At 42.5% G+C, this 23339-nt stretch overlaps 1 protein-coding gene across 1 annotated transcript; it reads right to left on the reverse strand.

Annotated features, from left to right (window-relative positions):
• Positions 1-1844: 1844 nt before the first annotated feature.
• On the reverse strand, positions 1845-22471 carry LOC112250543 (WD repeat-containing protein 20). The gene is made up of 4 exons (XM_024420787.2): positions 22143-22471; positions 6306-6488; positions 4581-6044; positions 1845-4206 (listed from the first exon to the last, which is right to left on the reverse strand). The coding sequence occupies exons 1-4, from the start codon at positions 22389-22391 to the stop codon at positions 4153-4155; spliced, it is 1950 nt and encodes a 649-aa protein (XP_024276555.1). The 5' UTR covers positions 22392-22471; the 3' UTR covers positions 1845-4152.
• Positions 22472-23339: the final 868 nt, after the last annotated feature.

A 23339-nucleotide genomic window follows, 5' to 3' on the forward strand; every position in this document is an offset into this window, starting at 1 on the left:
CTTCACACGGTCCTTTGCTGTTGTTTTGGGATTGATTTGCACTTTTCGCACCAAAGTACATTCATCTCTAGGAGACAGAACGCGTCTCCTTCCTGAGCGGTATGACGGCTGTGTGGTCCCATGGTGTTTATACTTGCATACTATTGTTTGTACAGATGAACGTGGTACCGTCAGGCGTTTGGAATTTGCTCCCAAGGATGAACCAGACTTGTGGAGGTCTAAGATTTTTTTTCTGAGGTCTTGGCTGATTTCTTTTGAGTTTACCATGATGTCAAGCAAAGAGGCAGAGTTTGAAGGTAGGCCTTGATAAACATCCACAGTTACACCTCCAATTGACTCAAATTATGTCAATTAGCCTATCAGAAGCTTCTAAAGCCATGACATCATTTTTTTAAATTTTCCAAGCTGTTTCAAGGCACAGTCAACTTAGTGTATGTAAACTTCTGACCCACTGGAATTGTGATACGGTGAATTATAAGTGAAATAATGTCTGTAAACAATTGTTGGAAAAATTACTTGTGTCATACACAAAGTAGATGTCCTAACTGACTTGCCAAAACTATAGTTTGTTAACAAGAAATGTGTGGAGTGGTTGAAAAACAAGTTTTAATGACTCCAACCTAAGTGTATTTGTGTAAACTTCCGACTTCAACTGTCTGTGAGCTGATTAAAGGTCAGTGAAGGTTTATGTAGTCTTAGTCTACACTTAGTATATGGCTGCATTTCATTTCAAAACATTGTTCCCTTCCTTCTTCATTTCTCTTCATAGATCTCAGACTGGTGGTCATAACCAGTTTTTCCATCTAGTTTCCCGCCATATTTCTTCTACATATCCAACCCCATCAGAGTGAAAGCGGGCAAAAGGGAAGGAACGTTCACAACTGCCGGGAATGAAATGAAATCTTTGCCTTTGTTGGAATTTAAAATGCTTTCAGCAGTAAACAGGTGATTCTTATCAGGTGTGAGGTGTAAATACTATGCTTCATTACTACCATAACCCCTGACCTCTGAGTTAGCCCGACACTACTCCATGCCAGAGAGCAGGCCCCACAACTTCATGTACCAGCTCTGCAAGTCTCTGGACCACATGTACAGGTAAGCACAGATGAGCATAGGAGAGCAGGCTCACTTCTGATACTGTGTCAAGGGTACTTTCAGTTGATTTCTGTGACGTGTAGATTCTCTCCTCACAGTTGTGGGCTCTTCCACCAGGATGTGAAACCAGAGAACATTCTGATCAAGGTGAGACAGACTCCCTCAGACAAAGATCTATTGAGTTTAGCAGAGAACTCCATTGCATCCATCATGGTGGCACTAAGAATGCCATGACAAACACAGTACATTTCCATCTCTGTACGAACAAGTTATATTCTACCCTACTCCGATAGATGATTATAGGCTCTGTCTACTTGTCCCTCTAGCCCAGAGAGGAGTCCCATCGCCCCCCTGGGCTGCACATGTGGAGGGGTCCACAAAGACCCAAAACACTAATAGCTTCACTACTCCTAGGTCCATAATGTTTGGGTGGGGTAGGTGGAGACACAATGTTGTGGTTTAAATTGTTCCAAGAAACCATTTCCGCTTTTTTAGTCATAACGCTATTGAACAGTTGGTCAAACAAAACATTATGTTGAGTGATTTGAGACAGTCGTCTGTTCAAATGAAATTGAAGTGTCATTTGTCCACTCAATACTACCAAAACAAGAGTGTCACAGCTACAATCATAATTGTTTAATTCAAGTGTGAATAGAACAGAATTGAGAGGGAACTTTTGACTGACTGTCCATTCATACTCATTCAGCCCATAGGCCTACTAGTAAAGACTGGAGGTCGGAGACAACGAGGTCTGTCAAAGTTGTTTAATAGGTGTCACATGGAGGAAAAAAATAATACTCCCACAGTTAGACCTTGGAGAATCCTCACACTGCCTACCTGGGTGCTTCACAAAACTCCCTCATCTCCTGGGGTGGGTTCAGGGAGGTGAAACACTCGGGTGCAAGTTTCCCGGACGCTTCACAGCGCTAAAATAATTGTTATAGACGTCCATTGTAGGCAATGGTTGTAAGATGATCTCAGTGCCATGAAGCTTTCGGAAAACGCTCAGCTGAAATGAGCACCTAGAAATGTCATGAATAGAGCTAACTCCAGTCCCCATCTACACGACAGATATTCCCATATCTTTTCTAGACAATACATTTCTATGTGAACGTTTCATAATGTTGCACCCCCGTAAACAAGGCCCAGCACTCATATCGCCATCAAGTAGTGACGTTTATCAACAGTGTCAGTTGACCAGAAATGTGGTTGACACACAGTCCCATTGTCATTACTCATGTAGCGGCCATAGTCCACACACACCTATAACACCGGTTTAGTCATATTTGTATACTAGGTAGGTGAATTCACAGATATTTTATGTACTGGGGCCTAATAATGGGTAAGAGAATTATGTTAGCGTTAGTCTTCCGTGGTTTACCTGAGCTCTGAGTGATGGCTGAATTAGACAGCTCCTACCTTAGCCTACGGCCCAGTCCCAAAACAACCACTAGCACCTAAGCCCTGTGACACTTGTGGCGATCTAAGAAGATTGGATAGGTATATGAGCAATATGGTAAAGTATATATCTAGTCTTTCAATTTCCACATTTCCTATACAATCCTCTCAGCATAGCATAGAGAAAAATATTACTCAGAACCCCGTCGACAGCACCCCCAACCCAAAACTTCCCGCGGCCATGCTCTCAGGACTTCACAAGTGCATAGGGAGCAGGAGCGAGTTTGGGACTGGGAAAACTTTTCTACATAGAGGAGTCTGCAGCGACAGGCTAGCTTTCAGCACTACCTACTAGATAAAGAGGATTCCATAGAGACATCTCCTATAACAAACATTTCATTATGAAAAATACACCTGAATTCTCTTTATGTACAACAGAAAGGAAAAAACATGAACCTGCATATTCAAGATTCATTTTTAATATTATGTATATTTTTCTGAATTAGAAATATCACTATTTTCTGAAATGAAGAACTTCAAACTAGTGTAACAATGAAAATTTCACCAAATCATTGAAGTACAATATTTACATATAATACAGAGCCCATGTTTTAAATCTGAAACAATATTAAAATAAATGTTCAATAGATAAAGGTTTTTAATTCTATTTATATTTTTAACAACCTTGTCGGGGGAGTCCTTGCACACTCCAAAATTGTAAAGCCATTCTCTTCTAACAAACTATTAAGTGCAAACATTTCTCTTTTTCTTTAAAAAAAACAACTATGATTTTAGCATCCAGACAGAGATTACTCGCCACAACCCAAGTGCATCCAAAGGCTATCTTCAACCATCTTGTTTTTGTCATAATTATGAATAAAAATTTACATAAACAATAAAATCAGTGCAACGTACTCAAGCTGTGATATTCTGATTTAAATTCAAAAATATTTTTTTTATTGTAGTTATAGGAAGCTAACTGCTCCGGTCTCCCTTTGCTATGAACATGTGATCCAACTCCACCAGGGTTAGTCATGGATGAGGATCAAGCTAAAAGCGATAGCACCTGTCCCAAGACAACACCTAGCCCCTAATACCTAGGCTAGATCTGAGAGAACTGAATAGTGGAGAAATGTGCCTACTACCATAATGATTAAACCTATCCAAGGTCTTTCAGATCTACATGAAGAGCCTAGGGGGTAGTAGTGGCTAGGGGTGGTTTCTGGAGGAGGCCACGCTATTAGAGACAAGCCCAGTCTGAAAACAAGCTGTAGCTTGGGGGTTGTTTTTGGACCGGGAAAGAGAATGTTGAGAGAGGAAGGGAGGTGAAAACAAAGTAAACACATCGCAGCCAGCCTCCCTCTCTGAACAACACTTTAAATCCTCCTGGACGATTTCAAGCATTCTGCACCTTTCACACGATCCTTTACACTCTTTTCAGACGGTGGGCCAACCCATCTACCCTCAATGGCCCACGTTAGCTATCCATCTTTCTATCTAAAGATTAACAGAACAAAAAGAGCTTCAGTAGTGGTGATTTTGATGAAGGTGTGAGAGAGAGAGAACAGCGCTGCAGGGCTGTGGCGAGGTGTGGCCAGGTCATCCTGTCCTGTCATGTCTGGTGGAGCTCGGTTTAGTTTAGCAGCACTAGCACCAGGGCTATACAACAGTCCCACTAGGAGAGTTGGCCGGGTTCTGAGATGATAGTAAGCCCTGTGGAGGAAGAGAGCAGAGGGGAATGAGTTAGAGGAGAAGAGATGGTTTTTGGACACTCAGAACGGTAAAACAATTTGAATTCAAACTTAGGTAATTGAGGGGAAACGGTACGTTTTCATCATCATAAAGAAAATCAAATTAAGTTCCTGGATTGATAATCACCCTTGTAAGCGAATCACAGTGGGCAAAAGAGGATCCTGCGTCGCAAACCCCAACTCACTCAATCATTTTCAGAGATTTATGATGTGTCTAGTCTAGGTGTTAGATGTCAAACTGAAGTGTCTGGGGTTGAAAGTGGCTTGGGGTTAAGACTCACCACTTTCCAAGGCCTGGCCCATATGTCTAGGGGTTAGGGGTTGTAACAGACTCACCACTTTACCGGGCCTGGCCCATGTGCAAATGAAGCCCTCCTGGCAGGCTGTGACCAGACAGTCCTCCAGGAAGATTAACACAGTGAGTCTTTCGTGAGCAATCTTCTTACACACCAGCGGCTCCAGCAGAGGAACCTCCTCCATGCGCGGGCACAGCAGCGTGCCCAGAGTCTTAGCGGCGTCCGCCTTGGCCGTCCGCGCCGCAGAGCTCAGTTGGTTGAGCTTATCGCTGCTCTTGCTGCTGATGTGGCCCATGCTGTGGTTGCGTTTGTGGTCCTTCTCGTGGCGCTCCTTGCGTGTGTCGTGCAGCGACAGTGTAGCGAACTTGCTGACGCCCGTGGCAATGAAGGTGCTGTCGATAATGCTGCTTCCTTTGCTGCTGCTCGTGTGACAGTTAGGCGTGGTGTTGCCCCCTGCGGGGCCGGAGGAGTGTGGCAGGCTGTTGGAGCGCGGCAGGGGGGCGGGGAGCGAGTTAGCTGGGGCGCCACTGTTACCACTACTATTGCTCACTGTGTTGTTGCCATTGGTACCAGGTGGGTTAGTAGTAGGAGTAGCAGCAGTAGTAGCAGTAGTAGTAGCAGTAGTAGTAGTAGTAGTAGTAGTGGTAGTAGCAGCAGCAGCAGTAGTAGTAGTATTAGTAGTGCCCGCCCCAGTAGCCGGGGGGCTGGTGGCACTCATGACGTTAGTGTGAGTTCTGGTACGTGACAGGGGCAGGTGGGGAAACAGGATGTCCTCAGTCAGGTCCCACAGACACAGCTGGGTGTCCTGGCCCACCGAGCCAAAGCGATAGGTCACGCTGACTGGCCTGCCGTCTGTAGAGTTCCTCTTGGAAAGATGTGATTGGGAACTATTAGCCCGGTCCCGCCCCCCTCCAAAGTGGATCTGCTCGTGGAACTCCTCGTCACTCCCGCTGAATTCGGCGGGTGGGTCGCTGTCCTCCACGCTGGTAGTACAGTGATCAAACGCCACCACGCTCACCCACGACTTGTGGCCGTGGCCCCTGGCGATCACCCTGCAGTCTGAGAAGGACCAGACGGTCACTAGGTCGTCCTCCCCCCCGGCCACTATATATCGTCCGTCCGGGCTCCAGCACACGCACAACAACCCTCCGAAGTAGCTCTTCATTGTGCCGTGCAGCTCGGCTGCGTCGAAGCCAAACACGCGCAGGAAGCCGTCCTGGCTGGCGCACGCAAGGAACTTCCCATCGGGGGAAAAGGCAAACTCGTTCAGCGCCCCCTCACCTACTGTCCAGCGTAGTAGGGGGTTGCGGGCCGACTTGCTCTTGCAGGTGTGCACGGCGTAGCCATCGCCCTGTTTGAGAAGCTGGTAGTGGGGTGGCGTGGTGCCACAGGTGTGCTCTACGTTGTACAGGTACAGGCTGCCGCTGGAGTGGGCCACTAGGAAGAGGCTCTCTGAGCCAGGAACCCACCGTACACATGTCACACGAGACTTGTCTATCAGTCTCTGAGGGAGAGAGGGGGAGACAATGATTGTCAGCGAGAGACAAATAACTCAAGTGTCAAACATGCATTCCAACAAGATATCAACACTAGCGTTACACTTAAATGCATGCCTAATACATTGGATATTGGAACAGAACCTTTACTCTCATTTTGCATTAGAAAACAGTTTCCTCCCAGTAGGCAGTCAACATCATACATTGATATTCAACCACAGGACACCCATCTTAGCCAGCTTGGCTAAAGTAAACGCTGTTAAACCTACCTCCTCATTGAAGAGCTTGCTGGTCTCCTTCTTGATTGGGTCAATGAGCTGCACCTGGCCGGCCGAGAAACCCACGAGCAGGGAGACGCTCTCCGCTGTGGCTGTGAGGGGGTTGAAGTCATGACACGTGGGCTGCGTTCCTTTGTAGATCCTCTTGTCTATGGGCTTGCTCAGGTCAGCCGCCTAGAAACGTGGAGAAACACAGGACACAACGTCTGACTCACAGGTAGAGCAATTATCTTGAACATACACCTCAGTTATTTTACAAAGCCATTCCTCCTGTCTATATAACACTTGCAGATCATCATTGACCTAATGAGAAATAGTATCATTTCCATGTAAAAGGACCCATGATCACCAACATGTGAAGTTCATAGGAGAATATCAAATTGAGTGTCAAATGAGTCTATAATGTTGAGGGATTAAGGGACATGTAAATTGTTCAACCATTTTCCATCCTAAAAACTTGGAATAATCAAAGGCTTTGAATTCTGGTCAAACAGATAGAAAACGGGTCTTAGAAAACATCTACCAGAAAAATAAGTCTTAAAAGGTATTAGAAATACATTTTTTCCCAGCATTTAATAAACATTGCCTTGTGCTTTAACGCCGTTATCAAAAACCCACATATCTAAGATATTTTCAAATCGCACTCCCTCACGAGGGAGAATAATGAAAGTTCACAGATGTAACAAGGTAGACCTTTCAATTAGTTAAGTGTTTTTACTGATAGCAAACGTGTTCATTAATTGTTAAGCGATTAAAACTAAATTCCGTTACAAAATTAGTAATGTAATTACTAAACAAAAATCGGTAACAGACTGTCTACAATTGAATTGGCTACAACAGTAAATCATAGTAGTCACAAACCACAGTAGAGTTCACAAGTTTGGACTGTACAGCACAGTAAAGAAAAGTAGAGTACAGCTCACTAAAGTACATAGCACACACTAGAGTTGAGTATACTATAATGTACTGTACTCTACTTTGATGTCCAAACTTGTGAAACAGATGTCTATGATTGGTGACGAGTTGGTGCAGTCCAAACATTGTTAAAAGCCTTCCTTGTGCATAGTTGTATGGATTGTTAAACTTTGAAATCAATGTTTTTTGTTAGGCATACATTTTAAGTGACAAATCAGAGTCTCAGCACAATTCCCATACCGTGGAATTGCCCTATAGCAACAATATTAGTAGAGATGTAACGATTCACCACCGATAAGCCATGTCCCCAGTTCAAAAGTTTAAGATACGACTGCATCGGCCTGCGTCCGCTCTTTCAGTGTCGAGCTAAGTATGTCATTATGTTGACAGTCATTGATCTACAAATCATTTTTCATATCGAACAACGCCAGGCAATATCAGTAGCCTAGTCAAAATGCACTGCGTCGAGAGCTGACCAATAAGGAGGTAGGCCTATTCCTGATCTGGCACATCTGTGCGTCACCTTCAGCATTAAAATGTTTGTAAAAATGGCTTGGGGAACATAAGGCTTTATTAGTTGAATGACAACCCAATGTCATTTGATAGGTTATTTTTTATCATGTGTGTTAAATTGTGTTTTACTGGAATAAAAATAGCCTAAGCTACCACCGGTGCCAACTCATCTGACTATATGTAGGCTACACGCTGATCAGGGCTGACATGAGATTTTATTTGATTGCTCAGATCTTCCATCACCAATAGGTTTGGTAGTTTTTCTTGAAACAATCCGTATATATGCTGGCGCGGATCCACGAGGGGGCAAACAGGGGCTTAGCACCCTCAGTGAAGTTTTATATGCCAATATATTGAAAGAAGCTAAAAAGTTCTACTGATTGAGTGACAAGTTGGCACAGAATCTGTATCTCCGCTGCGTTAGCACCATAGACAGCGCACGCTGCTGTGTGTATAGGGGGACTATGGAAAGCCACTGGGGTGGGTTAGGTATGACTCCTTTGGGTTTCCATAAAAAGCAGGGGGTGCTTATCTGTGGTAAGCTAAGTGAATAACATGACACGCCTCCACCTGTAATATTTGATTTAGATTTAAGGGCGGGGGGTCAAGTTCACCATTGAAGCTGCTTCTCAACTCTGCCTCATGCCCCACCACTACAGAGTTTAGTTAGCTTCTTAGCTTGCTGTATAATTTTGTATTTTTTTTAAAAGTCAGCCTATTTAGCTAGCTCGAACCAGCTAATCTGCCACGGTGGATATCAGAAATTGGCTTCGATAAAGTACTCAAACAAAGCCAAAGGAGAAGGGGACACATGGCAACTGTGTCAGTGGTTGTTAAAAGTTGACAGCATTGTGAAGTTTCTCTGTGACATCAAATGACCATTTTTGTACAACACAGAAGTAAGCTTCGAGGCTACAGGGCTGCTGAAGGCAGTGACGGACCCTGGCTTGAAATTTACAGCCACCATAGAACAGAATCAGTCTTCTCGATCCTCCAAACAAATTACCCCATGCAAAAGCAACAGATCTTTAGACTAGAGTCAAAGTGGTCCGCAGTGCGTTGGAGTGTGTTGAGAAGCTGAGGTGTGACAGCGAGTTCGAAACCATTTGGGCACAGTTCCGTGCCAGTGGCACTGACTCACCACCAGCTCCAAGCAAACGACAACGTTATGTAAGTACATATCTCCAGCAATACATGGTGGACAGTACAGTAGGCCTATGAGGACAGAGAAAAGACAGTGTAAAAAGACTTCTTGGACGCGTTCATTGGTGAAATGTCAGAATGATTCAGCGAACGCAACAGCCAACTGGTGGAGGCCCTGTGTGCCCTGAGAGCCATGACTTTCCAGATGTGAAAACGTGAAACCACTGCTGGATCTAAGCAAAACAGATTTGGTGGAAGCTGAGGTTAGTGTCACTTGCCAGTTTTTGCGCCAATGAGGACAAATGAACCCACTTGATATCCTGCAAACGAATCTCTGGGCCTCTCTCCGCTATGCCGACAGTGCTTACTGCACATGGATTGACTTTTGGGGCATCCACAGCTTCATGTGAGAACTCCTTTTCCACTTTGACAAATGTGTTCAGTCAGCACAGAAGAAGCATGCTACACCCAAGGAAAACTAAAACAACTGGCATTTGAGGGGGATCTTACAAGAAGATTGAGAATGGAATGACCGATTATTCAGGACGTTCCACAGAGGATCTTTTGAAAAGGTAAACAATCTAGCTGTTTGATTTTTCAAAAAATCTTTGTGGTATAGCCAGCAGCGTCATTTCGGCAAAAACCTAGGGTATGGAGTGATAAAATTACTTCCTTAACGAGCCTAAGTTTTCAACAGCCTTGCTTTAGTGTGTAGGGTGCTTGCTCAAAAGCAATCAATGGTCTCAGCATTTGAACTTACATTTATTATGGTATAGCGGGATAAGTTTTTTTTTTTTTTTAGTATTCCAATTTTTCATTTCTTTAGCACTATCACATATCATTATAGACGGTAATTTTTACAATACATACTGGTATGTGGCTGCATAGTCAGATCCACCATCCCTCACACACAGTTAAAAAAAATCATAACCTAGCAAGTAGCAACATTGTCAAACTTGCCCAAGGACAATCATATCAAGGGCATTAGAGGTATCGCATGTCTGTAAATTCATTATCTCCAGAGGCACAAGACGCTGGTCCTACTGCCTTCCTGATGCCCGACCAATCATTAGCAGAGCGAGCGAGAGCGAGAGCTGCAATGTCTACCAACAGGTGGCTAGGGCAGAGACGCACCTCTGGGGTGACAACTTGACTCTAAATCAGAGAGATGCTGCCGTATAAACACTATAAGAGGGGTCATTTGTAATGTCGGTAATTTAACAGCGGTTGTCAAATTCATGGATGTAAAACATTTAAGAGTAAGGGTTTGTGGACAGCTGGTCGGTACTAGGCAGTGAGTGCTACAGTAGGTCACTGCAGCTGGATTTGAGGCCCCCCGAAGGTATAGGGTAGGTTATCACTTGTAAGATAAGTAGCTATATTGTTGACGATTAGGCCAAGAATTTTTCCTGTCCATGTGAACTGAACAGGAAAAACACCTGGCCATAGTTTTACCTTTTCTGAGGAAATTCAGAAAAACTCCTGGCCCAAGGGATGATACTGTAGGAGTCAGTCTGAGACCCCGGTGATGCAACTGAGTGGAGGGTCATCGGAGGCAGCGAGGGAGATTATATGGCTGTCATAAGACTGCTGACAGATCTGTCAGAGCACGGCCAGCACACTTTGATATGCCAAGAGTCCATGCTGCTCCAAAGCCCTCAACAAACTAATGACCATAGGCCTTTTCTATCCATGGCACTTTAAACTTTAACTCATGTCATGTGAAACTCATTCCAAACACACAAAAGACAGGCAATTGATTAGGCCAAGCCTATGTCTGAGAGAATAATGCAGAGTTCCACTCAGGATCAGATCTTGCTGATCTGTGGACCCTCAGATGAAAGACACCATGACAAATTCAATCACACACACCAAGAGCCACAACAGGGCATAAATGCTCTGTCAGACCTGCTAACTCCGAGCTCCAGCATGAGTGATGACAGTGAGTGATTGAAAATTAATGTCAATAACCAGGTTTCTATTAGGGGTGTGAACATTTTAAAGTTAAAAACTTTGAAATAAAAGTGTGATCTTTAACATTGAAGGAAAATGTAAATAGTGCAGTATTCACAAAACATGATTATCGGTGTTATAGCCTAACTAGACGATAGGCTATAAGGCCTGGGGAAAATTGTGTAATTTAAATAGAACTTTAGGCTACTTTGGTAAATATATGCAAGGCATGCTAAACAGATTAACAAGACATTCGCATCACAGCTTTTTCTGCCTGCCCCTTCCTTGCACCGGCTCTCCTAGGGCGTATTCATTATGCCGATTCTGTTTCAAACCATTTCTTAAACGGAAGCAAACAGGGAGCAACCTACCAGCATTTATACAATAGAAATCTTGTTTTAGTTGCAAAATGTTTTGAGCCGAGATCTACCGCTCAATATGTTACTTTTTGGCCGACCCAACCAAAATCACATAGAAATGTGAGCTATAGATCTGTCACTCATTAATAGCAAGTCTAAGAAGCGGTAAATATGTTCTATGATTCAGGTTCTTAAGTTTGGTTTTTGTAAAATATTTCACATGGGTTTAGATGGTACAATAATTCTCTACACTACACACTGCTTGTTTAGTCACAAACTGAAATTGGGTAAACTGTTAGAATTTTAGCAACCAGGAAATGGCGGAGCAATTTTGCACCTTTAATAACCTATTAAAAACCGTTCTGTAGCAATGAGGTTTGTGCAGGCTATAGGCCCAATACATTATCACTGCATTTTGGCTATGCTTGAATTGCCCTGCCAGTGTTGTTATTCTCAGACCATTTAAAAATGATATTTCAAAACTTGAGGCATATGAATACACTGGTAATATATCATTTGTTGCATTACTTGTGAGGCACAGCTGAGTGAACAAAAACTAAAATAATTCCTTTTAATTTTACTGGACTGATTGTGCCTGCATCTGATGGCCAGCCTCTCACAGTTCCTCAGCTCTCGTTTCCTCCGCTGAGACTGACCAAAAAGGGGCCACCGTCTTGCACCACATTTCATTATTTCTGCCTCATACATGAATACATGTTCTTACTACTATCACCAGAGAACATGAAATATTCCTCAATATTAAAAAAGGCAAGCCGCTAATAACATAAGCCAATCGATACTTTGTAGCGGGAGTGGATAGGGAGAAGCACATTTTCTGGCTTATATAAGTGTTGACAGTGCTGAAAAAAAATACAAACATTCATTCACTCAGAAAAACAGCTGTTCTTTGCGGTATTAGTTGAGTCTCTAGTCATGGTTTTAAAGGTTTAGAAATGTCAGTATCAACTTCGCTATGGGCTCGTGGAAGCTGCAGACATGGTGATCTGATTAGCCAGCAGTAGGCCTATAAGGGCACTTGATTTGCTCTCCCGGCCTTCCGGGTAGTAGTTTTTACATTCAGACAGATTAAATAGCTCAAAATGGGAACACTTTTACTACCTAGCATGCAGGGCAGCTGAATCCAGTACACCTACCGCAAAACTAATAATACTTAATCTGTTTTTTATTTTATATAGAAATGTTTGGTGATGGACTGATTGGTGACCACTGGATTAGACTAAATTACACCCCTGCTCTTTCTCTTCGCTAATGATACAAGTGTGTTCAGTCTTCGGTCTGTTGCGTGTAGAATATCTTAGCCTATTCATTGATAGGACCTGCTTTACTGAAATCGCAAGCCAAGAAATTGTGAGATACATCATTCCATTGCGAGATACAGCTTTGGTTGTCAGATAGAACCGCGCACTACGCCGGTCTGTCTGCCTGCCTGGTGGCAGACCTGCCTATGTTGTGCTCCTCCCCTTACTCTCACACCATGCCCAAACGCGTCAGCCATCGTGCGCAAATTGATTTTGTCCCCCCCCACACCAAATGCGACCACAGCACGCAGATTGAAATATCAAAACAAACTCTGAACCAATTATCTTAATTTGGGGACAGGTCGAAAGCATTAAACATTTATGGCAATTTAGCTAGTTAGCTTGCAGTTGCTAGCTAATTTGTCCTGGGATATAAACGTTGAGTTATTTTACCTGAAAATGCACAAGGTCCTCTACTCCGACAATTAATCCACAAATAAAACAGTCAACCGATTTGTTTCTAGTCATCTCTCCTCCTTCCAGGCTTTTTCCTTCTTTGGACTTTATATGGCGATTGGCATCTAACTTTCATAATAGGTGTATTACCAAAACCAACCGACTGACCTCAGTTCATTTTTTAATCACCCACGTGGGTATAACTAATGAGATGGCACGTGGGTATATGCTTCTATGAGAGAGGCAGGACTTGCACCATGTTCAGCGTCACAAATAGAACTGACTACTGTTTGGCAACACAGACGCTTGTTGGCGCGTGCGAGCAGTGTGGGTGCAATGATTGAATAACGTGTATATTTATTTTGCGACGCAAGCGGTGTGGTCAGAATGTCAGTCCCTCATTGCTCGCTATGAAAGTTGTGAGTATTTGTGTTCTCGGAAGTACAGCAACTAATCAGTCTCCTTTCCAAAAAGACTTAACATTAAGAGTCGGTTCAGAGCTGAATCGAGTCCTGACACACAGAAATGGGAGTAGACGTGCAATGATTAGAGGAATAAATTATTTTGGAGTAGACTTTCTACCACTACGCCACCGTCGTTAACAGTTTTTTTGACCTTTTTATGCAATTAAAGTAAAAGTACATGTTGGATTAAAACAAAAAGTCAAGACAGGCCTGACGGAAACAGATAATTTGTCAGTAAACTTTCCAAACGTCCAAAAAAAAAAAAACCTAGACAAGATGGGATCTTGGTAAAAATGAATAATGTGATAAATGGTGGTAGAAATGCCTTTATGGGCAAATATTGATATAATAACCATCATATCGAAGTCAACTTCGAGTCACACGATGTGTTGTGTGGTCCTCCCACTACGATTTGGGAATTGATGCAGTTTATTACGCTACAGCTGAAATAAATTATTCCAATAAATATCAAGGGTCTTATTCTGGTGACATGATAATCAATGCTTGGCTGGCGTTTGACAAATACAAAGAATCTCGCTCTTTTGTCCATAATAATCTGATCATGTAGGCCTAGGCTATACCGCACTGTCTGTGAGCGGTTGGCTAGAGCGCACATGGCAAGACCAGAGTGGGAACATTCACTATATATATATATATATATAATAAATAAAACACACAATTTGTGATAAAACCATCAGCAGAGTTGAAAATCCATTTAACAAAAGTTATTTTTCTATACACTACGTGATCATGCATTTTATCCACAACAAGTCAATTGCATGGAAACATCTCTGGTGGGAAAATGCAGATATTGTTTGAATGATTTTAGAATATTCACATGTAAATCTGTCTCCAAATGGAACGATAGCTATCTAGTGACAACAAAAATCAGATTAGCCAATTAGACTGGAGGGTGCTTAGCCTTCTGCCTCCTTGTCTTTAACTGAGAAAAGTCCACACCGACACTGCTAAAATATAATCCAATGCCACTATTACACTCATTTCGAGATTCTCTGGTAATGAGCGAGGGACTGTAGTCCTACTCCCTGCTATAAAATGACTTATCACAGGGAAACAAATGCATCTCCTGCTTTAAACCAACCCAATGAAACCAAACAGCACCCTCAAAACTAATCAACGGGCATTAGGTCTGCAGCCCTATTTACCTAGGGGTGTTCTACAAAACAAGATCAATGAGTTAGCCACCTACCTCTAATAAAACTGCAGAAATAACCATTGATTTTCTTGTTAATAAAAAAAAAAGCTAAACTTAGATGTGTTATAGTTTGTTTAATCAATTAGACCACACGCATTTCAAGCTTCTCTCTCTCAAAAAAAAGTTATATCAGAAGATTTAGGCAAGTTAGCTGGCTTGTGGTATACCCTTCTGGCATGCTTCACTGACTACAGGAAGGACTACATAGAGACCTGCTGAGTCCAGTCCTGGGGAGGGCAGGTTTGCCAATCTTACCGACCTGTGCTAAGAGAGCACTGTTTACAGGAAATAACAATGTGACAGGAGTGAACTCAGTGAAGAAGTAGGCCTTTATGATGCATTAAACCAGTCTGTCCCTTAAATTATTTTCCAGACAGGGCACAGAGGCCTCCAAAGCAACATCCAGGCCCTCTTATACAAAAGATTTTGTGCCAATTGTGTCAAGGTCAGTAGACCATTTGTCAGGAACACTTGCAAAACTTGGTGACAAGTGTTAAAATATCTTACAATCTCCCACACAGATCTACTCCATCCAAGAAGTGGCCCACAAGTTCCCCATGTTAAATGGGCAGTGCAGTCAAAAACATGACTTTCCCGTGTTTAACAGTGACTTTGGAAAGTATTCAGACTCCCTGACTTTTTCCACATTTTGTTAGGTTACAGCCTTATTCTAAAATTGATGACAGTTTTTTTCCCCCTCCAATTTACACACACAATACCCCATAATGACAAAGCAAAAGCAGGCAAAAAAAAAAAATTTGCCAATTTATATAAAAAAAAAAAAAACTGATATCACATTTAACACAAGTATTCAGAACCTTTACTCTGTACTTTGTTGAAACACCTTTGGCAGTGATTACAGCCTTGATTATTCTTGGATATGAAGCTACATGCTTGGAACACATGTATGGGAGTATCTCCCATTCTTCTCTGCAGATTCACTCAAGCTCTGTCCGGTTGAATGGGGAGCGTTGCTGCACAGCTATTTTCAGTTCTCTCCAGAGATTTCGGTCAGGTTCAAGTCCGGTCTCTGGCTGGACCACTCAAGGACATTCAGAGACTTGTCCCGAAGCCACTCCTGCGTTGTATTAGCTGTGTGGGAACGTTGTCCTGTTGGAAGGTGAATCTTAGCCCCAGTCTGATGTCCTGAGTGCTCTGGAGCAGGTTTTCTTCAAGGATCTCTGTACTTTGCTCAGTTCATCTTTCCCTCGATCCTGACTAGTCTCCCAGTCCCTACAGCTGAAAAACCTCCACACAGAATGATGCTGCAACCACCATGCTTCACCGTAGGGATGGTGCCAGGTTTCCTCCAGACGTGATGCTTGGCATTCAGGCCAAAGAGTTTAATCTTGGTTTCATCAGACCAGAGAATCTTGTTTCTCATGGTCTGAGAGTCCTTTAGGTGCCTTTTGGCAAACTCCAAGCTGGCAGTCATGTGCCTTTTACTGAAGAGTGGCTTCCATCTGGCCACTATACCAAACAGGCTTGATTGGTGGAGTGCTGCAGAGATGTTTTTCCCATCTCCACAGAGGAACGCTGGAGTTCTGTCAAGAGTGACCGTCCGGTACTTGGTTACCTCCCTGACCAAGGCCCTTCTCCCCCGATTGCTCGGTTTGGCCTGGCGGCCAGCTCTAGGAAGAGTTGGTCATTCCAAACTTCTTCCATTTAAGAATGATGGCAGCCACTGTGTTCTTGGGGACGTTCAATGTTACAGCAAATTTTTCATACCCTTCCCCAGATCTGTGCCTCGACACAACCCTGTCTCGGAGCTCTACGGACAATTCCTTCGACCTCATGGCTTGGTTTTTGCTCTGACATGCACTGTCAACTGTGGGACCTTATATAGACAGGTGTGTGCTTTTCAAAATCATGTCCAATCAATTGAATTTACCACAGGTGGACTCCAATCAAGTTGTTGAAACATCAAGGATCATCAATGGAAACAGGATGCACCGGAGTTCAACTTCGAGTCTCATAGCAAAGAGTCTGAATACTTACAGTACCAGTCAAGTTTGGATATACCTCCTTATTCAGGGTTTTTCTTTACTTTCATTATTTTCTATATTGTAGAATAATAGTGAAGACATCAAAACTATGAAATAACACATACGGAATCATGTAGTAACCAGAAAAAAAACTGTTTAATCAAAATGTTATATTTGAGATTCTTTAAAGTAGCCACCCTTTGCCTTGATGAGAGCTTTGCACACTCACGGCATTCTCTCAACCAGCTTCATGATGTAGTCCCCTGGAATCCATTTCAGTTAACAGGTGTGCCTTGTTAAGTGAATTTGTGGAATCTCTTTCTTACCGAATTTGAGCCAATAATTTTTCTGTGACAAGGTAGATGTGGCATACCGAAGATATACCAAATAGGGCTAACACCAAGTCCATATTATTGCAACAGCTCAAATAAGCAAAGAGAAATGACAGTCCATCATTACTTTAAGACGTCAAAGTCAATCAATGAGAAATTTCAACAACTTTGAAAATGTATTCAAAAGCATTCGCAAAAGCCTATACTCTTCTGTAAACTAGTCATCTCTGTATACCCGTCGCAAGACCTACTCAGGGCTCTATGGTGCTACCATTTTGGTCACATTGGCTCCTAAATATTTTGCTGTACTACCTGACATTTTTATTTGGAAGCGCCAGTGCCCCTACAGTACTTGGATAACATTTAGTGCAACAAAAATACATTAAAAGGTATAGCCTCTTCAGGAGATGTTTTCATGTGCTCCTACATGTTTCAACTGAGGTGCACATGTGCTCCTCGTCAAAAATCTCAGCGTAGAGCCCTGCCACTGGTTGTTGCTTATTTATGAAACCCTCTTAGGCCTCACTCCCCCCTATCTGAGATATAAACTGCAGCCCTAATCCTCCACATCAAATCAAAACAAATCAAATACAACACCCGTTCTGCCAGTCACATTCTGTTGAAGGTCCCCAAAGCACACACATCGCTGAGTCGCTCGGCTTTTCAGTTCGCTGCAACAAACACTCAAACTGGACAGTTTTTATCTCAATCTCTTAATTCAAAGACTCAATCATGTACACTTACTGACAGTTGTGGCTGCTTTGCGTGATGTATTCTCTACCTTCTTGCTCTTTGTGCTGTTGTCTGTGCCCAAAAATGTTTTTACCCTGTTTTGTACTGCTAACATGTTGTGAGCTGCCATGTTGTGTTGCTACCATGCTGTTGTCATGTGTTGCTGCCATGCTATGTTGTCGTCTTAGGTCTCTCCTTATGTCGTGATGTGTGTTTTGTCCTATATTTTATTTATTTTTTAATCCCAGCCCCGCAGAAGGCCTTTTGCCATTTGGTAGGCTGTCACTGTAAATAAGAATTTGATCTTAACTGACTTGCCTAGTTAAATAAATCAAATAAAAATGTGCAAAAGCCATCAAGCACTCATGAGGACAGCCACAGGAAAGGAAGACCCAGAGTTACATCTGCTGCAGAGGATAAGTTCATTAGAGTTCCCAGACTCAGAAATTGCAGCCCAAATAAATGCTTCAGAGTTCAAGTAACAGACACATCTCTACATCAACTGTTCAGAGGAGACTGCGTGAAATTAGGCCTTCATGGTCCAATTGCTATAAAGAAACCACTACTAAAAGGACACCAATAATAAGAATAGATTTGCTTGGGCCAAGAAACACAAGCGATGGACATAAGACCAATGGAAACCTGTCCTTTGGTCTGATGAGTCCAAATGTGAGATTTTTGATTCCAACCGCAGTGTCTTTGTGAGACGCAGAGTAGGTGAATGGATGATCTCAGCATGTGTGGTTCCCAACGTGTAGAATGGCAGAGGTGTGATGGTGCTTTGCTGGTGACACTGTCTGCGATTTATTTAGAATTCAAGGCACACTTAACCAGCATGGCTACCACAGCATTCTGTTATTCAAAAGGACAATGAGGGGTGGCATGTAGCCTAGTGGTTAGAGCGGTGGGTCAGTAACCTAAAGGTTGCCAGATCAAATCCCTGAGTTGACGAGGTAAAAATCTGTCGTTCTGCCAACCCACTGTTCCTAGGCCGTCATCTGAAATAAGAAATTGTTAACGGACTTGCCTAGTTAATTTTTTTTTTTTAAATTACCCAACACACCTCCTTGACCAAGAAGGAGAGTGATGCATCAGATGACCTGGCCTCCACAATCACCTGACATCAACCTAATTGAGAGGGTTTGGGATGAGTTGGACTGCAGAGTGAAGAAAAAGCAGCCAACAAGTGCTCAACATATGTGGGAAGCTCCAGGTGAAGTTGGTTGAGAGAACGGCAAGAGTGTACAAAGCTGTCAAAGGCAAAGGGTGGCTACTTTGACGAATCTAAAATAACATTTTGATTTGTTTAACAGTTTTTTGGTTACTACATGATTCCATGTGTTATTTCATAGTTTTTACAAATGTAGAAAATTCATTAGGCCCTTATCTATGGATTTCGCATAACTGGGAATACAGATATGCATTTGTTGGTCACAGATACCTTTAAAAAAAATGTTTTTAAAAGTAGAGGCATGGATCAGAAAACCAGTCAGTATCTGCTTCATGCTGTAGGAAACACCTCCTTTGCATCGAGTTGGTCAGGCTATTGATTGTGGCCTGTAGAATGTTGTCCCACTCATCTTCAATGGCTGTACGAACTTGCTGGATATTGGCGGGAACTGGAACACGCTGGCTTACACGTCGATCCAGAGCATACCAAACATGCTCAGTGGGTGACATGTTTGCGTATGGAAGCCATGGAAGAACTGGGACATTTTCAGCTTTCAGGAATTGTGTAGAAATCCTTGCGATATGGGGATTAAACATGAGGTAATGGCGGTGGAATGGCATGACAATGGACCTTAGGATCTCTGTGGCAATTGTGTTCGTTGTCCGTAGTTTCTGCCTGCCCATACCATAATCCCACTGCCACCATGGGGCACTTTGATCACAATGTTGACATCAGCAAACCACTTTCCCACACGATGCCATACACATGGTCTGCGGTGGTAAGGCCGGTTGGACATACTGCCAAATTCTCTAAAACAACGTTGGAGGCGGCTTATGGTAATGAAATGAACATTCAATCATCTGGCAACAGCTCTGGTGGACATTCCTGCAGTCAGCATGTAATTTTCACACTCCCTCAAAACTTGAGACATCTGTGGCATTGTGTGTTGTGTGACAAAACAGCACATTTTAGAATGGTCTTTATTGTCCCCAGAATAATGTACACCTGTGTAATGATCAGGCCGTTTAATCAGCTTCTCCATGGGGCGGCAGGTAGCCTAGTGGTTAGAGCGTTGGGCCAGTAAATTCTGTTATCTTTTATTTAATCTCATGAAACCAACACTTTACATATTGCATTTATATTTTTGTTCAGTGTATATTTGCACACTAAGAGGTTTGAATAATACTTGGGGGGTGCATCCAGTACAGTAGGTGGCGGTAATGTACTATAACGTTGGATGCCAACAGCCAATTAACCCCACAGAAGAAGCTAGCTAGGACAATGGGAGACAGTGTCCTTTGCCCCACCTGTCAGGCACTGCTTTCCTGCAGTTCTGTTAATGACGGCAAGGGGCAGGTGTTCAACAGGCTGAAGCGAAGGACAGACACTTTGCTAGCTAGGAAGACTCTGGTACACAGCAGATACTTTTATTTTCCTTTTAATTAAGCCACATTTTTAGTAGCAAGGACAATCAGGAAAAATACAGAATACCATTAGTGTCACACAAGCATGAAGATGCTGTGCTCGAAAGGGGGGCATTCATGCAGGAACCAATGGGACGCTCGAGGGAGGAGGAATTTATTATTGTTTTGGTCTGCCTCGTTAAAGCTAATAGACCAAAAACAAAGAGTTCCCAATAACAGCTCATTTTCTAGTTACACATCAGACAGGGGAGGAGATATTAATAATACTCGGGGTAAAAGAGAATGTTTTGGGATTTTCACCCTCCAGACATTATTTCCTAAAGGACTTAATGATGAAATGCCTATGTATGTTATGTTGTGAATTTGAACATGAAATATGTGTCTCTTGTAGATTATTCTGACGTTTTTCGTATGATGTACCCTATGACTAATGAAAATTTGCTATGTCCTCATTGAGATTTTACAGACGTGTTTAATACGCCTTATTCATACACTTTTGTAATATTTATGAAATGCATATTGTTATATTTGGTAGCACTTGTATATTTTTCCTTTGCCTCCAACCCCCTTCGATGTGTAGAACGGATGTGGGTGGGGCCAGGTCCACAAAATGGTGCAACTTTCAAAAAATCCCAAAAGCTCTGACGAAGGCCGTGTGGCCGATACGTAAGCTTATTAAAGATCGGTGATACTATCAAGAGCAGTGTGTGGTTTCCTTTTTCCTTCATCTTGTTACATATCCCTCCCATTCAGCTCCTCCAATTAGGTACCTCTCTGAAGACTACTCGTGCAAAATTCTTGCGTGAGAAATAGCTTATCAAAAGCTACGAGTTTCTTTTTGACAATTTTAATTGAAAACAAATCACAGTAAGATAATTAATTGTTAGGCAGAAATGATTTGATATTGTGATAAAAACAGCTGCAATGGACCTTTTATAACCAACTAGGCCAACACAGTAAGTCATGGAAGTGGTAAAACATCTTCCTCATCATAACACTAGAAAGCCCCTAGCAACCAATGGATTATTTACTGGTGTCTGATAATGGTCTAAGTTGAACTTGTTTTATGATTTAAACATGTTTAGAAATGTGTGGATCAGACATGTGATCACCATCATCGTCACTAGATACCGTAAACAAGCATACAGCTCGATGCAGTGACATCCCCAAATGTTGCATCACCACCACTGTCAGAACCAGACAGATCACTTGCATGACATCATCATCCCGAATCATCAACAAACACAGCTTACTTCCAACCTAACACACATCCACAATACTGTACAGCGCTGGCTTTGGGGCCTTGAAGTACTAGCAGCATATCACACATAACTAGCTTGCTATGCAATGGTCAACTATTCTATGATTGCAAAGAACCTGTGCAGAATCAATTAAACAAGAGCACTAAAAACACAACCAGTTAATTATCACTAACGTCAAAATACACTATGTCAACGAGGAAACGTGTCTTATTTAACATACTCTGAAACTGCAGATGTCAATCAACATGTCAGAACTGAAGACGGGCACGAGCCTTTGCCCACACTCCAAGGTTAAATCGTACATATTCATATAGAGCAAATAGGCATCACACAAGAGTAATCTCATGCCTATGCGTAAACAGTCCACCATAACAGAAGGAGGGCCCTTCGCTTGAATTGAACTGGTTAACTGACCAGCTAGATAGCTAAGTAGGTGGGTGACATGTAAACCAGCATATCTCCACAAGGTGCGGGCAAAACAAACTGTGGCGATGCTAGCTAGCTAGCCACCATAGCTAAGTGGCCTAGTCTGGCTATCTGCGCACGTCAGTGAAAATACCATACTGGACAGCAAATTACTATGCGTTTGAACACACACATTCACTTCTTGATAATACAGGCATTGTCACCTGAGTGCTATGTACCTTTCTTACGCCTTTGTAGATATAAAAATACAGTTCCCGGCCCACATTGAAACAGATTCTGTCGCCGTTGCCGGACTGGTCGTTGACGTTCACGAAGGAGACTTTCACCGGATTCGAGCCCTGTGAATTGAAAGGCACCCTGTTTGGGCGGCTATATTCGGAGTGAGTGAGGAGTTTATAGACACCTTCCCGAGTGGTGAATTGAGTTTTAATTTCGTTCATCTCCTTCCCTCCTCCCTCCGCCGCCATCTTGGAAATTGGCGTTCATCCTGTCCAAAACCCGGATCTTACCCACAGAGCATGCGCTCGGCAATTGATTCTAGAACCCATGCGCTAAAAGCATCAATGAACGTTAGAAGTGACGCTCTAGTTTAGCGAAAGCAGTGAGGTATTTGATGAAGACGAAATTCACTTCTAAACCCTCGACAAAAATACATTTAATAGTTTAATCTAGTTTAAACGCTCTTGTGGAATTGCATGGATGAGTACTTTCTTATTGGGGATCTGTGGGTCCTTGAATCATGGTGGACCTTTGGAATATAATATCCTCCTGAACACGCTCGAGAATGTCGTAAAGAAAAAAAGTATTCTTTCAATTTGAATACAATCCCCCGACATTTATATTAATGTTGTGAATATGAATATGTGATGAATATTTGATTGATTAGTTACATAAATGTATGACATTGAAATTGCAAACTCTAGTCATCCACTCCAATCATCATAGTTGCAAGCAATTCAATGTATTCCTTCTTGTTCATTATTTGTTCTGTCCAGATGTTCTCTGTAGTGTGACCATAGTCTAAATCTAATTATTCTGTCTCCTCTCGATGTTTACATCCACTAGGGGAGATACAGTAACTTCTCGAAACAACTAGATATGTTTTAATAACTCGTCTGTTGCTAATAGTGCCATCGTCTGGTCAGTCTGCGGTCAAACACTGTGCAGTATACCCATGCCTGAGAATTCTGGTATTTTCTATGATTTGACATGAAAGATTTTCTAATTTCTTCTTTATAATCAAGATGTGTATTGTATATGTGTTAGCCTACTCATGTCAAACTCCTCACACAAAATCAACATATTGCAAGTCATGTTAATATTACCATTATAACTAAATGAGCAGTAGTGTCACCATTAGGACACAAAACACGCCCTCTTGTTGGGATAAAACCACACAAAAGAGTGTATTTCTA

Source organism: Oncorhynchus tshawytscha, linkage group LG05 (assembly GCF_018296145.1).
Source record: "Oncorhynchus tshawytscha isolate Ot180627B linkage group LG05, Otsh_v2.0, whole genome shotgun sequence".
NCBI lineage: Eukaryota > Metazoa > Chordata > Actinopteri > Salmoniformes > Salmonidae > Oncorhynchus > Oncorhynchus tshawytscha.

What these genes read in the sequence shown, in the direction of transcription:
- LOC112250543 (XM_024420787.2), bottom strand. Translation starts at nt 22,391, where the DNA reads ATGGCGGCGGAGGGAGGAGGGAAGGAGATGAACGAAATTAAAACTCAA. An exon ending in GCAAGCTCTTCAATGAGGAG is followed by an intron (nt 6,045 to 6,305) that starts GTAGGTTTAACA and finishes TCTCTCCCTCAG; the next exon opens with AGACTGATAGACAAGTCTCG. An exon ending in GGGCCAGGCCCGGTAAAGTG is followed by an intron (nt 4,207 to 4,580) that starts GTGAGTCTGTTA and finishes CTTCCTCCACAG; the next exon opens with GGCTTACTATCATCTCAGAA.